General features: G+C 34.8%; 2 protein-coding genes across 2 annotated transcripts; one reads left to right on the top strand and one right to left on the bottom strand.

Annotated features, from left to right (window-relative positions):
- Positions 1-314: 314 nt before the first annotated feature.
- LOC137404354 (gamma-aminobutyric acid receptor-associated protein) lies at positions 315-4,163 on the bottom strand. Its single transcript, XM_068090551.1, has 3 exons — positions 4,001-4,163; positions 3,483-3,680; positions 315-934 (listed from the first exon to the last, which is right to left on the bottom strand). Exons 1-3 carry the CDS (start codon positions 4,094-4,096, stop codon positions 869-871), a joined length of 360 nt encoding a protein of 119 aa, XP_067946652.1. The 5' UTR covers positions 4,097-4,163; the 3' UTR covers positions 315-868.
- A 229-nt stretch (positions 4,164-4,392) lies between these two features.
- On the top strand, positions 4,393-10,638 carry LOC137404353 (pyroglutamyl-peptidase 1-like). Its single transcript, XM_068090550.1, has 2 exons — positions 4,393-5,123; positions 9,468-10,638. The coding sequence occupies exon 2, from the start codon at positions 9,468-9,470 to the stop codon at positions 10,221-10,223; it is 756 nt and encodes a 251-aa protein (XP_067946651.1). The 5' UTR covers positions 4,393-5,123; the 3' UTR covers positions 10,224-10,638.
- The last annotated feature ends 2,652 nt before the right edge of the window (positions 10,639-13,290 follow it).

Here is a 13,290-nt window from a genome sequence, read left to right as displayed (position 1 = left end):
CAAATATCTAATATTTTTGAATACCCTTCAAGGGTATCTGTGAGAGGTTCTCAGTAACCCGCTGTACATTATCATTTTGTACCTCTTTCAAACATCCACCATTTCACTGTACTTTTCATGTAGCTTTGTAATGATTAGCATGATTAATGAGTAGCTTCATATAATTGTTGTGACAGATTCTGGCAGTAGTTTATTTTCAGCTAAATTTTTAGAGATGGTTTTGCTCGTCTTGTGTGTTATGGGGCTCAACATGTCGTTGCGTGCTCGTCTTGTGTGTTATGGTAGTGCATGTACAAGGATAATGGTGCAACATGGCTAGCAACCAATGCTAATTTATTGAAAGACAATTTCAAGGGTACTGTGAAGATGAAAGGCTATTTGATAAAATAAAAAACATGAATGTCACAACACTGAAGTCCACAGTGAAAAACTAACCAGAACAACTCCCTACTAATTAAAACAGCAAACACTAGTATATTATATTTTAATCAAGATAGGAGCTTTTTACATTTTTTGCACAAAATTATACCAGTCCAGTTTGTTTTTTTTTGTTTTGCTTTTCGGTTTTAGCAACTGCATCATACAGTACAGCGTTAACAATATTAATAGGAACAAAATGTTAGCCAACCACACAGGAAGTTTAGTTACTTTGTGATAATTCTGAATATGCTAATTCCATGTAACAGAGGCTCAATTAGCTAAAAAATGATAGCCAAACTGCAAAAAAGTGTGCTGTTTTTGGGATTTTATGTAAACTCTCTAGAAAGAATAGTACAAATAAAGGCTGCTAGTACAGATAATACGGAGATGTACAGCCAATTCTTCATAGCAGGAAATAACGTTGTAAGAATCTGAATCTCCGAGTCCATCACGCGCCATAAACACTTTCATCGCTGTAAGCAATGTAGAGGAAGAAATCCTCCTCGTGGTGCTCCTACAAGTTTGAAAAATTTAGGCAGAACAAATAAAACCACTAAGATGCTTGCTTTGTAAACTAAGCGTACCTTCAGAACCTAGCAAATGTATTACGTATTGTTAGCAATAGCCAACATCTGCCAGTATCTTGTAGTCCAGTCAAAGTGAAAACCAACCTGTTTTTGACTAAGTGTAAAGATTGCTGATTACAGCTTTTTATGCGAGTCAAACCATTAGCTGAGAAACTGGCATCTTGACTGCTAAAAGCCAACATAGTGTTGTAGTTCATTAAATGAACGATGTAAAATTACAATATATATTAGCAGAAGGAAGGAATAATTAAATATGGTGGCCATATCCCTGGGTATAGAAGACATTTATCTTACCGTTAAGTGGATTTACTAAAATTGTTTAATAGCTTTGCTCAATAAATAAAGACAATGGTGTCGCTTTTTCCCAAAGCGTTACACTCAAGCTACAACTTTCTACCTATAACCAAATTATTAGCGCTAGAAAAATCATTGTAGATGGCAACCGCATCTACCGTCCACGTGAGAACATGACTCTTAGCCATTTTTTGGCACATGGCTTCACAAGAACCTTAGAAGCCATGGAAGCTGCGTTTAACCACTATGACAGACACATTTACAACGAGGAGAGAATAGCATTAGTTCATAGTGACCAGCATGTGTATAGATCTATCATATAAGTTTTAAACAGGTATGTTCCTGGTCAAATACCAAGCTAGCTTCATTTGGCCTCTTTGTCAGTGTTCAGGATGCTCTATTAGACATCCAATCAGCATTGCAATCAGTATTGATAAGAGTAGGACGGGTGTAACGCTGATGTAATATCGACACCGTGGTCACACCAGTCTTTCACTAGTATTACACTTGGTAAGCCGCAATTGTGAACTCGCAAATCCATGCCCACATTTTTAAGCATAACATGTGTGGATTTAGTAAGGGAGGGTGTGGGCTTACACAAGCAGAAATAGCATGAATGAAGAAAACCAGCTAAGGCATATCAACTAGCTAAGCTCGATTCTTAAGATTTTAAGAATAACACAGGTCTTTCCCACCACTAACTAAAACTTGATAGTTTCCCGAGTAACGATCGCAATTGAATGCCCTAAGTAAGACATCTCACAGTCATGAGACAATTATTCCTCTTAAATGGATCACATGATTGCAGTTTATGATGCAATAACAGGTCATTCATGCATTGGGAAAATATTTGTGATTGTCTATGCATAGGCTCTTTAGATATAATACACTGACTGCTATTTTCTTGCTTTATCTCAGCTTGGTTAGTCATGTTTAAATGCCAGCTGTTCTCTTTGAGTTCATCACTTATGAGCAAGTTACCCTATTATCAACAAACAACAACCCCTTATACTTATAGAAGTATAACCATAGTGTCCGTGGTATACATACCCCTGAAAAACATACACACGTGGCCAAGTGGATGCCCCTCAATACTTCATTAAAATTACCCTGATAACTAATTGATACCTGTTCGACCACAAGAACCAGTCACTGGCAATACAACTCATGTATTCATCGAATGCTATAAACGGTATTATTGGATTTCTCATAAGGTTATTCTTTAATTGGCAGATTAATTACATGTTGATTCCACAATATTGACACTAATGTATTGAAATTTATGGAGGCACACATGTCGTGACAATTCTGACTAGGAAATTCAAACGTACCTTCAATAGTCTAGTATGCCTGCTTTAGCAACACATCTACAGAGATTATCAATTCGAAAAGGTAAATGTTCTTCGCTTTTCTTGGCTACCAGTCGAAGCAACAATGTGCAGTCTACTAGCTGGTTTGCTACTTAATTAGCTACAAGGCTACAATTTCAGGAGAGGAAATAACTCCGCTCTATAATAACTAATAACTAATAACTAACTAATAAAATAACTAACGCGCTCCGTATAGTAGACTACAGTACTGTAGTCTACTAGTAGCCTATTAAAAGCAAACTACTACTTGAAGAACAAAGAGTAAGATAGGCAGTCAATGAATTGAGGAGATTAGCACCTGCTCAGAGACAAAGACGAGAAAGAGCTGAAGGAGATTAAACGAAAGTCAAACTCTTAAACTAACTGTTATGTAATAGAACAGCAGCAGTTATGAACTATTTTAATTACAGAAACTACCTAGAACAAAGAAATACCCAGCCTAAATCCCGGGAGCCTCCACTGAGCTTGGCGCACTAAGTAGTATTTTTATATGGTTTTAAAAAGAAAGCCCGCACATTATCAAATGTATTATGCGACTTGTTCACAGAACCAATGTATAATTATATGTAAGACGCCACGTTTTTCTACTAATTTAGGCCTGTAAAACAAATTAGGAAATTCTAACGTGACAACTTTCAGCATATTTTGTCCAATGCACGTATTATTTTAAAGCTGCATTAAAATTGTCGGTTACAATTACTTATACTTTAACAAATGTCAATAATTAAGCCAGCTAAAATTTATTATGAAGTGATCGTTTTAAAAACGGGCACCAACTTGAATCTATCTTACTGGTATCTTCAAGCTTTACCTGATAAAGAGAGCCCATAGTAGCACTTGATGGTGGAATCACATTGTTGACAAAAAAGAAAAGAGCATCCTCAGCTCTGAGATGAATTCTCTTTCTGATGAGAAAGTAAAATTGTCCAACCGTTAAATCGCTTGGCACCAGATATTTTTTCTTGTCCAAATCACCAACACGGGCTTTGGGAGACTTTTCAACGATTACCTAAAATGTTACTGTAATGATCATATACATAATTGCTTATAACACGTAAGATTAAATCACAATTGATGGTTACATAGGCCTAAACAAGAAAGATTCTTGCATGTCAATCGATTACATTGCAAATTAATAGTCAGCGATTAATTAATTAATTAAATGTTTTGTCTTAGCCGTATTGAAAGTTAGTTCAAAACACACACGCAAAAACAATAAACTGTGAATCACCTATAACAACAGCTTTACAAAATGCACGAACATAGTGAGAATGATGGAAGGCGCGTCGCGAGCTACGAAAACAGGGGAGGATACATATGAATACTCACTGGTACTCTGTCAGGATATTTTCGACGAATCTTTTCACCCTCTGCACGTCTCCTGTCAAAAGCATGCTCTTCTTTGTATTGGAACTTCATCATCATGTAAGCTCTTAGTCGCGTAGTAAACTGGAAAATCGTTAACGATGTTATTGCTGGTCAGCTGAGTATGACAACAAACGCCAAGATGCCAGCGCGAGGAAAATTATTAACATACTTTGTCGATAAACTAGACACAAGATTAAAGATAGTTAAGTATGCAAATTATTTTAACATACTCCATGTAAAGATCAAAGCATAATTATGTTTAAATTATTATTTGCTAAATATAAAAACATTTTTATAAACAGATTACGCGTTTTAATGTCTAAACATATAGTGCTGTTTCCGGTTGCGCTGTAAGTGAAGCATCAAAGACTATGTGTTTGTTTTAAAACATCTGTGACTAGTTTTGGTATTTTGATGTTTGCATAATGCATATCTTAAAAGCGTTGTTTTTTAATTTTGTATTTTCTTATGTTCATATTTTATCATTTTTCTCTATTCGTTCTTTCAGAGAAAGAAGGCTTCTTTTTACTTGTATTGTCTTAGGTTTCTTGTCTAAGACAGTCCGTGGACTCAAATATAAACTCGGATAATGAAGTTCAACTACGAACTGTTATTTAACCATATATCACAAACTGGTCAGACTGAGTCACAATACTTATCGAAAGCTGGGTTAGGATTTGAATTAGCGTAACATGCCATTAATTCTATTCTTGTGTGTACTTGTGAAAAGAAAATTGTAAGAGTCTGATGAAGAAGTTGTATTAATGGGAGCGGGAAGAGAACAGAAAAAGATACAAAAAAGATAATGGAGTTGAGAGTTAGATGGAAAGCAGGCCAAAAGAGTAAAAAGAAGAATGAGGAGAGACAAGAGTACAAGAGGGAATATATTGTAACATAAAAGTACAAATAAGAAAAAAAGAGAGGAAAAGGTAATGGAAGAGATCAAAAACAGAGGAGGAAGGGTGTAATGAAGTCAAGAAAAGAATGTGAGGAGTATCATAATGGCAACAAAATAAAGCGAAGAGTGCGATAAGATCAAGCAAAGAAAGTGAAGAGAGCAGACAAAAAGTAAAAATTACGAAGGGTGAGAGAATAACCATAAAATGATAAAGAGTATAGTTCGAAAGAATAAGGATGGGTTTGAAATGAAAGCCTAAATGTATTACAAACAAAAACTATTATCAATAGAGGCTATCTAGGTTTTCAGGCTTTCCAGTAAGACCTTTTAAATAGACTGGAGACGTGTGAGAGTAGGTCCAAATGTCTTTTAACATAGCAAAGTTTTCCGTAATAATTTTTTGAAATACCAAAACTCTTTATAATCAGAGTTTACAATAGAGATTAAACAATGTAGTTTAAATATATTAATATTTAGTAGACAAAATATGAATATATTTTGTAAAATTACGAAATGTAAAATTACAAAGTATTTTATAAGTATCAAAGTAATATTAATAGTATCAAAGTTTTATAAGTTGTTATAACCAATGATTTTAAATGTAGTGAGCATGTTGCCAAAAAAGCATTCAGATCCTGTCCAAGCTTACAGAATCTTTCTATGGAACTATCTGAAATTAAGGTGATCACATACAAACTGTATGCAGACTGAAGATGGAATTTGATATTAAGATGTGAGACCCATGTGCAGAGAAATATATACGATTGTTTGAGATGGTTCAAAACAAGGCAATATGTTTTGTGAATAATTTAAAGAGAAAGGGTGAAGTCACTCAAGATAAAAACCAATAAGGCCTTATATATCTTTGGAAAAACGTATACAAATGCAGAGGATTATAATTCATAAGTTAGTGTTCTCACAATAAAGGTGTATAAAAAAGGGAACTGAACTGACATAGCAAAAAATGTCTTGATCACAAATGTACTGGCAGAAGGTGTTCACAAATGCAGTTTGTCATAGGTGCAGGTTGCATAATTGTAGCTGGTTTTATGTAATGATTTGATGTAAAAATTATGCATCATTGATTGAATTTTGCATAGGGTGATGGATTTGTATTACAAATATGCTGATCCAAAAATGCTTGTAAAAATTATAGAGATTGAATTGCCTTTGCTATAGTTACGTCTCACATACATACATTCATTGGAGGCATACCATATACCGCTGTAGCACTGAAGTTGTGTTCAACTCACTTGTTTTATTTGAAATCAAATCCGTTACAAACTGATCTGATTAACATCAAATCACCTGCTCGTGTCAAATATCTATCAAATCACACACTTCATTCACACAGTAAAAATCCCAAATCATTCAATAATTATTTGGAAATATTTGACAAATTATAAGAGACAGAAATATTTAAAAGACAAAGCAGGTGTTAAGCAAGATAGAATAAGTTTCCTCTTTTTCTTTTTAGCTGTTGGACAATGATGTTACATATTGTACTGCATACAAGTATAGTAATAAATGGATGACCAATGAAGTATTTCTTTCCTTGCATGGTATCAACTAATGTGTTTGGTATTTTTTATACATTTTGACAGGAGAATGAAAAACAGTAAATAGAGCATAAAACATTACTGATAAACAAAATAATTGCCTTTGTCCTGAAAATAATACTATATTAGTATTTCGTTGCGAAAATGCCTCTACGTTTCTGACACAAAAATTTTAAAAAACTCCATCCAGATAGACCATGTTATTTTGAAAAAAGAGTCTTATTTTATTATTATGTATTATAAACCCATGCCTGTTAAGTTTTTGGGATGGAGTCAGGAATGGACAATATGCTGAAAGCATGCTTAGCTAGCATTAATATCACCGCTTGAACCATTTTTTTAAACCAATTCCCAAATCACTTTTGCATATAATCCTAGTAAAATCGAATGAAATCTGATGAAAATCACCACAAAGAGATCTGAAGCCAGTGATTCGAATATTCAAAAAAACAATATTTTAATCACTAGAAATTCCACTGTCATACAGCCCATGACCAAAGTGATATTGGAAAAAAAGAAAGGGTACTGATGGTTGAGAAATGCAATATTAGCAGTCAAATGGCACTGCAATGCAATAGGATAACTGCAATGGTAGCTGTAATGTACTGGGTATGGGTGTTATTATATACAACAAACAGAAATAATGAAAGGAAAAGATTACATGATTATATCTCTCCCCCTGCAATAGGAGAAATGCAGTATTGGCCAATATTAGAAGTAAAATGCACTGATATTATTAGAGTAACCAATATTATTAATATAGTAATAATATAAAACTAATGCACAATTTTGTTTACATTTAAAAACGTCATAGTTAGCGATATCAAGAAGTTGTGATATTTACATAGATTTGTAGAAAATCTGTACTATGTAGTCATCGTTCTGTAGTCATCCAAACTTATAATTAAATATCGTAATAATCTCATAAGAATCGTTAGAAAAAATATCGTCATTTCCTTTACTTACACTGCGTTGGACATCAGTTAGAATTCCAAAGTACTCAAAAGTTTCCAAAATGTCAGTTACTTTGAAATCGGCAAAAATGAAACGATTTCTACGTGAATTACAGAAACCTTCGGCAATACTATAGACTGGTGAAATGTGCGGGTTACTTTTTCGCGAAATGAGCACGACTTAATCGTTCTATTCTTTGTCGCCCGGCGTTTCAATTTCCGATCTTAACTTTTAATAAACCAAGCTTTTCAAGCGTTTTGTGACGATTTTCGTCCTAATAAATCTGTCTATTTATGTATAATCCGATCAGATGGGTTAGTTTTAGGAATTTGCGGTAACCTTTCAAAGGCTTGGTAACATATTTAAATAGGTTTATATGCGTTTTGTATCATTATTATACTTAAACGACTTTACTGAAAAATAGTTAAATTTTTTGATAGGATTTCGTAACAAGGGTTTGGTGACGGCCGTTAACGGATAATTTTTCGGGAGTTGTGTGCACATGTGCATTTATCATAAATCTCCCAAACCAATCGCTTCGCTCGTATTTGGTCGTGGGACCACAAATTTTAACACAGCTCTGTACACCACTACTAAAAATATTGCATTTTCATATGTTTGGCAAATTGTGTCAACTTACCTGGCTCTAGTTTTTATTTGATAATACATATTTCAAAGTTAATTTTTGTGTGGCTGCCAGCAGATATATATACAGATATATATATATATATCTGCAAATATACACAATACAGTTTTGCGTAATTGTGAACTGCAAGTTAAACGAGTCTTGTGAATCCTACCATTTCTACATGCATTTTATAAAGTTATTTTATAGAAAGCAGAATACATTGGAAGTTTTGCATTTTAATAGCGGTTTGTTTTTTGTTTTCAAATAAAGTTTTCTTGAAGGAAATGCTTTTTCGCAGCAGAGATTTTCACAATTTGATAATACATTTATAACACAAGTATACAGGTGTAGCTAGAATATTGTGAATAATATTACTCATTAAGTATATTAATAAACAATGAAATCTTTTTTAATATATCGAGGCTGCAGCAGCGCTCTCTGAACAGTTTGCTGAGGGGTCAACTCCAAATGAGTTAGTAAAGTACATGCACTTGCAAAGTAGTAATTCAAGCACTATATTGTTGTTTTTTGCAAACTCAGGTCTATGAATGTTTTCTTCATAGATTAAAATAATTATTCGAGTCGCCAACAGGTTAACTTATTATTTCAGTTGTTTCTGTAAAGGAAGAATTATCTAATATGAAAAGGATAATGTTACTTATTAGAAACTAAATTGATTCAAGACTGATGACTTAGCTTGCTACTGCAGGCAAGTGATAGAGACAAAGTGTGATGAAATGCAAACTTGACAAGCTCAAGTCTCATTAAGCTAGTTAATTCTTTCAGGTACATGAAACGATCTTAATTTACTTGAGAAGTTTATAAATCGCATCCGAAATTGTAATGTTCATTGACGTAATGCGGTTTTGCATGGTTACGGATTATGAGATTTATTTATGCAAGCGTTAGGAAGGATTTGGTATTCCACATAAAATTTAGCATTTCTTACTTTTGGAAATACCACATTTTTATTATCGGCGGTCTAGTGCCATTATATATGCTCGCATATGTGCCATGATATGTGCTAGCATATGAGCATTAGACCCGCTGTTTTTTATCCAGAGTGTCACACGCATGGCTGTTCATATTTTGCTATTTTTACAGTTCATACTTTTTGAACTTTACTAAAGATTTACAAATAAGGAAATTTTACTGTCACACTTAGTTTACCGGTAGCATAGTTACAAGATCAGCTAAAGCCATAGTAAATTATTTTGTACATAATTTTGCCACAACTGTTAGCAACTTACATAGTAGCAATAGAGGCATAGTAATAGTGTTGCAGAAAGATTTAACTATTAGTTGTTTTTCAATTATTGTCCCTATACCCATGTGCTGTAAACTAGACCAACATTGCAACTGAAATACATGTTTTGCCCAACTATACAGATGAGCGGAAGCTCCAGCAGTGAAGAGGACTGCGATGAACGTTGCTACCCACAGCTTAACCCTGATCTCAGCATGCCCGGTGTCAAAAAAGAGAAGATAACAGTAGTCGTAACGGGCTTTGGACCCTTTGGCGAACACAAAATTAATGCTAGCTGGGAGGCAGTCAAAGAATTGTCAAAACTGGGCGTAGCGCATAACGTTAATTTGGTTACTCAACAAATTCCAGTCGAGTATGAAAGCGTGCAGAAAATCATACCCGAGTTGTGGAAGCAATGGCAGCCTAAGTTAGTAGTCCATGTAGGAGTCAGTTCCATTGCGAGTGAGCTCACATTTGAACGGCAAGCACACAACAACAACTATAAAATGCCTGATGTGGCGGGTAAGTCAGCACCATCTCAGTGTTATAATATTGATGAGGGAGACCGATGTCTTGAAACTGGCTTAGACATTTCTAAACTCTGTGATGACGTGAATCAGAGTGGGTGCCTCGCGATGGCCACATCTTCCGAAGATGCCGGAAGGTATCTCTGCGATTTTACATATTATGCATCACTGTGTCAGGATCAATCCCGCACCTGCTTCATACATGTTCCCGTACTGGATCAACCTTATACGTCCTCTGAACTAGGGCATGCTTTACAGTGTTCCGTTCAATGCATGCTCAAGCAGCTTGACCTCTACCATCCACTTTCTTTACCAAGTGAAGAGGTCATGGAACAAACAAGACAGCAGCATATAATGGCTTCTAAAAATTAGTCTCACATCAAGCAGTAGGCAAGCTCCATTCTTTCTAGTGAGCGTGACCAGTTTTGTGTGATTTGTTGTGATTTTGGCTGTGGCACTTTAAGTGATACACGATGGTTAATGCTTTAGTGTTACAAAAAAGGTTTTTGCATTTTTTTCTTTTATTCATTTGATTTTGTCTGAAGTCTTTTTACATGCTCTGGCTGATTAGTGATCAGCTAAAATTGATGGCATTATTGGAAAAATTGTTTAGTTTTTCTTTTAAACTTTGCTAAAATAATATCTTTATTCTGCCGTATATTCAGTATTTCGCTTTTGCCTGCTCCTTTTCTGGTTTACCTTTGTTTATTGGTTTTATTTTCATCGCACAGAATGCTAGAGTTGCTTGTACTGGTCTGCTGGTTATTTACTGCTCTTCAAATCTGTTGCCATTTCAGCTGTTTCATGCATGTGCTCATTACGATTGTAACATGTTGATCGATAAGGTGAACTTTTTAAGATTAGGTCGAGGTTGTATTGCATAATCTTCAACCAAAACATAGAAAACCGAAGCAACTTGCAACACCCCATCTTAATGCAATCATCAGCAAATCTGTTAGCTTTCTCATAGTCATGAAAAAGTTCAGCTATGTACATGTAACATAGTAGTACAACGATGCTTGTCCAATTATATTGTCAAAATCTGTGAACAAAGCTAGCATTATTAGGTTTCTGTCATTTCACCAGTAGATATCAATCAAATCAACTACGAACTTAACTACAGCAGTCGCTTTTACAGCGTAAACATTCCATTCCAGAAACATTTACGTTATAAGGATTTTGGGTTATACAAGCAGGAGAAGACGTATAAATGCCTTATAATCCGTTCCAATACTTGCTTAATTTCACTCCTTTGGCCCTTCCAAAAGGAAAAAACTGAACTTGACTTTTTAACTTAACAATTATACAGTAACTGTAGTAGTAACGGTTTGTATCGAAAAGTTTTCCCTTTTTTCAATTTCACCCAGTTTATGGTTCATGGTCATGGAAAATTTACAATGAGCTACGGGAAGGGCACATTTTTAATATCACTTTACATCAGTTATCTTCATTGTTTCTAGACAGCAAGGTCTATTCTGCAAAGGAAAAATATAGCAAAATATCTTATGTCTCGGACAAAACAAAAATATATCCTTACTATACGCATTACGAGTGCATCAGAGCTGGTGTCCGACCGTCGCCAGGGTTCACGGTTAGGATAGAAAATAGCGTTTGACAAGACTAAAACTCGTGACATTCAGCTTGGTATATCGACACTCCAACGTCTGCACCAATAGATCGCCTCTAAGTATTTCTGAATTATATTGTACGGCGACTTATGTCCTGTGCTTTGTCGACACAACTGACGATCCCTAATGGCGAACTAGTTTGACAGGGTACTAGTATATATAATAGCGAGGCCTTTACGTCGTTTTTTTCCCAAGTGCGGAAAGAGAGAAAGCGATGTTTTTAAGACAAACCATGAGATTCTCATTATTGAAATCGAGTGTAATAGTTTGCACTGACACTTTATGCTATATAGAATTTTTTACATGGTATGAAGCGAAAACTTTACATAAATTATTTACATTATGTAGAATTTGCGTTATAGGAGCATCTACTGTACATAGATCAATAGATTCATGACCATTAGACCTATGCTACTATGGATGCATGTGTGGTCTGTAATATCACTTACTGCTGAACGTATTTTATTAATGTTATTTTATATAACATATCTTATTAATGTTATTTTATATAACGGAAGCTGCTGCTCATTTTATGATAGCTTAAAATGTGGATGTCTATACGATTAAAGATTATCATCTGTTTGACGTCTGGTTGTCTATGTCAGCAGAATGTGGTGCCTGGTGGCTACAGCAGACCGGCTGCTTCGCTCATGTGATCCAAATTTAACTATAAGAGTGTTTTTATAAAAAGTTACTTTTGTTTTTGTTATAGAATGGCCTACTTAGACTGAAAGGATCTCATAATTGCCCTTCTTCCAGCTCATCCATTCTTCTCTGTCCCTAATAAGGTCAAAAATAATATCACATGAAGTTATCAATCGTATTTCGTTTTGCAAACTGGCTAACATACAAAGAATAAAGCATTTAATAAAATCTGTAGACATTGATCCTGTGAATATGAAATAGCTGCTAACCATACTGGAGTGCATGCAGACATGTATGACAGTTTTCCAGACATGTTTGGCAGATAATCACTTGTGATTTCATACAAATTACACATTATTGTTGATGCCTTGGTTTCTGCACTAAAATGACACACATGATACAGCATAGTAGTATTAACCAGCTACTTGTAGCACCATGGATGTACTGTTGCTTATCTAATTCTAAAAATGTCGAGGCTCTCTAAGGGAAGACTAAAACCGCCATGAGCTTAATCAGAGCGATTGACATTGTCTACTCATCAGTTGGATGCATACTTTGTTTTGAGCACTGCAACTCTCTCCAATATTGCTCTACGCAGTTTTTGCATACATATCAAGTAAATTGATGTACTGTAATTGTCATTAAAAAGCAATGATATAATAGTTTCAAAACTTTTAAGTAGTATACATCTTAAACAAGCATGCAAGGTAGTAATGATTACATCTATGTAGATATGAATCTCAGTGTTTGTTTGTATTTTTGTTTTCGTCCCCGTGCCCAATTATAGCGAATAAAATCTAGCAGTTAAAAATCAACTTTGTAGAGGATTTCAACTCGCGACATTCAAATCAGTAGTTCACAAACGAGCGCGCATATCCACTAGGCTAAGCCATTCTTATTAATACTTACTCTAATACATATAGGTATATCCATCTCGCGGTTGCACATGCTAATCATGCACTTATTATTATTAAAAGCATATTTTTCACCATTACCCAATACCTATTTTTTAATTTGTAATTTTCAAATGTGCCGTTTCAATTTCAAATTTGCCTTTACACTCCTATTGTCGGTTACTCTGTAAAAGCTAAATACTTTCCACATGGACAATTGTACTATCCGGAGTAGGAATTGCCTTTACATTCTCTCTTTGTTTAGTCAGACAA

The sequence above is a fragment of the Watersipora subatra genome, chromosome 9 (assembly GCF_963576615.1).
Source record: "Watersipora subatra chromosome 9, tzWatSuba1.1, whole genome shotgun sequence".
NCBI classification, from domain to species: Eukaryota; Metazoa; Bryozoa; class Gymnolaemata; order Cheilostomatida; family Watersiporidae; genus Watersipora; species Watersipora subatra.
The sequence above is the reverse complement of the archived record's forward strand: the minus strand, read 5'-3'. Positions and strand labels throughout refer to the sequence as shown.

Coding starts and splice junctions, on each gene's coding strand:
- LOC137404353 (XM_068090550.1), top strand. CDS start 9,468: ATGAGCGGAAGCTCCAGCAGTGAAGAGGACTGCGATGAACGTTGCTAC.
- LOC137404354 (XM_068090551.1), bottom strand. CDS start 4,096: ATGATGATGAAGTTCCAATACAAAGAAGAGCATGCTTTTGACAGGAGA. Junction 3,681..4,000: donor AATATCCTGACAGAGTACCA/GTGAGTATTCAT, acceptor GTAACATTTTAG/GTAATCGTTGAAAAGTCTCC. Junction 935..3,482: donor CTATGGGCTCTCTTTATCAG/GTAAAGCTTGAA, acceptor TCAAACTTGTAG/GAGCACCACGAGGAGGATTT.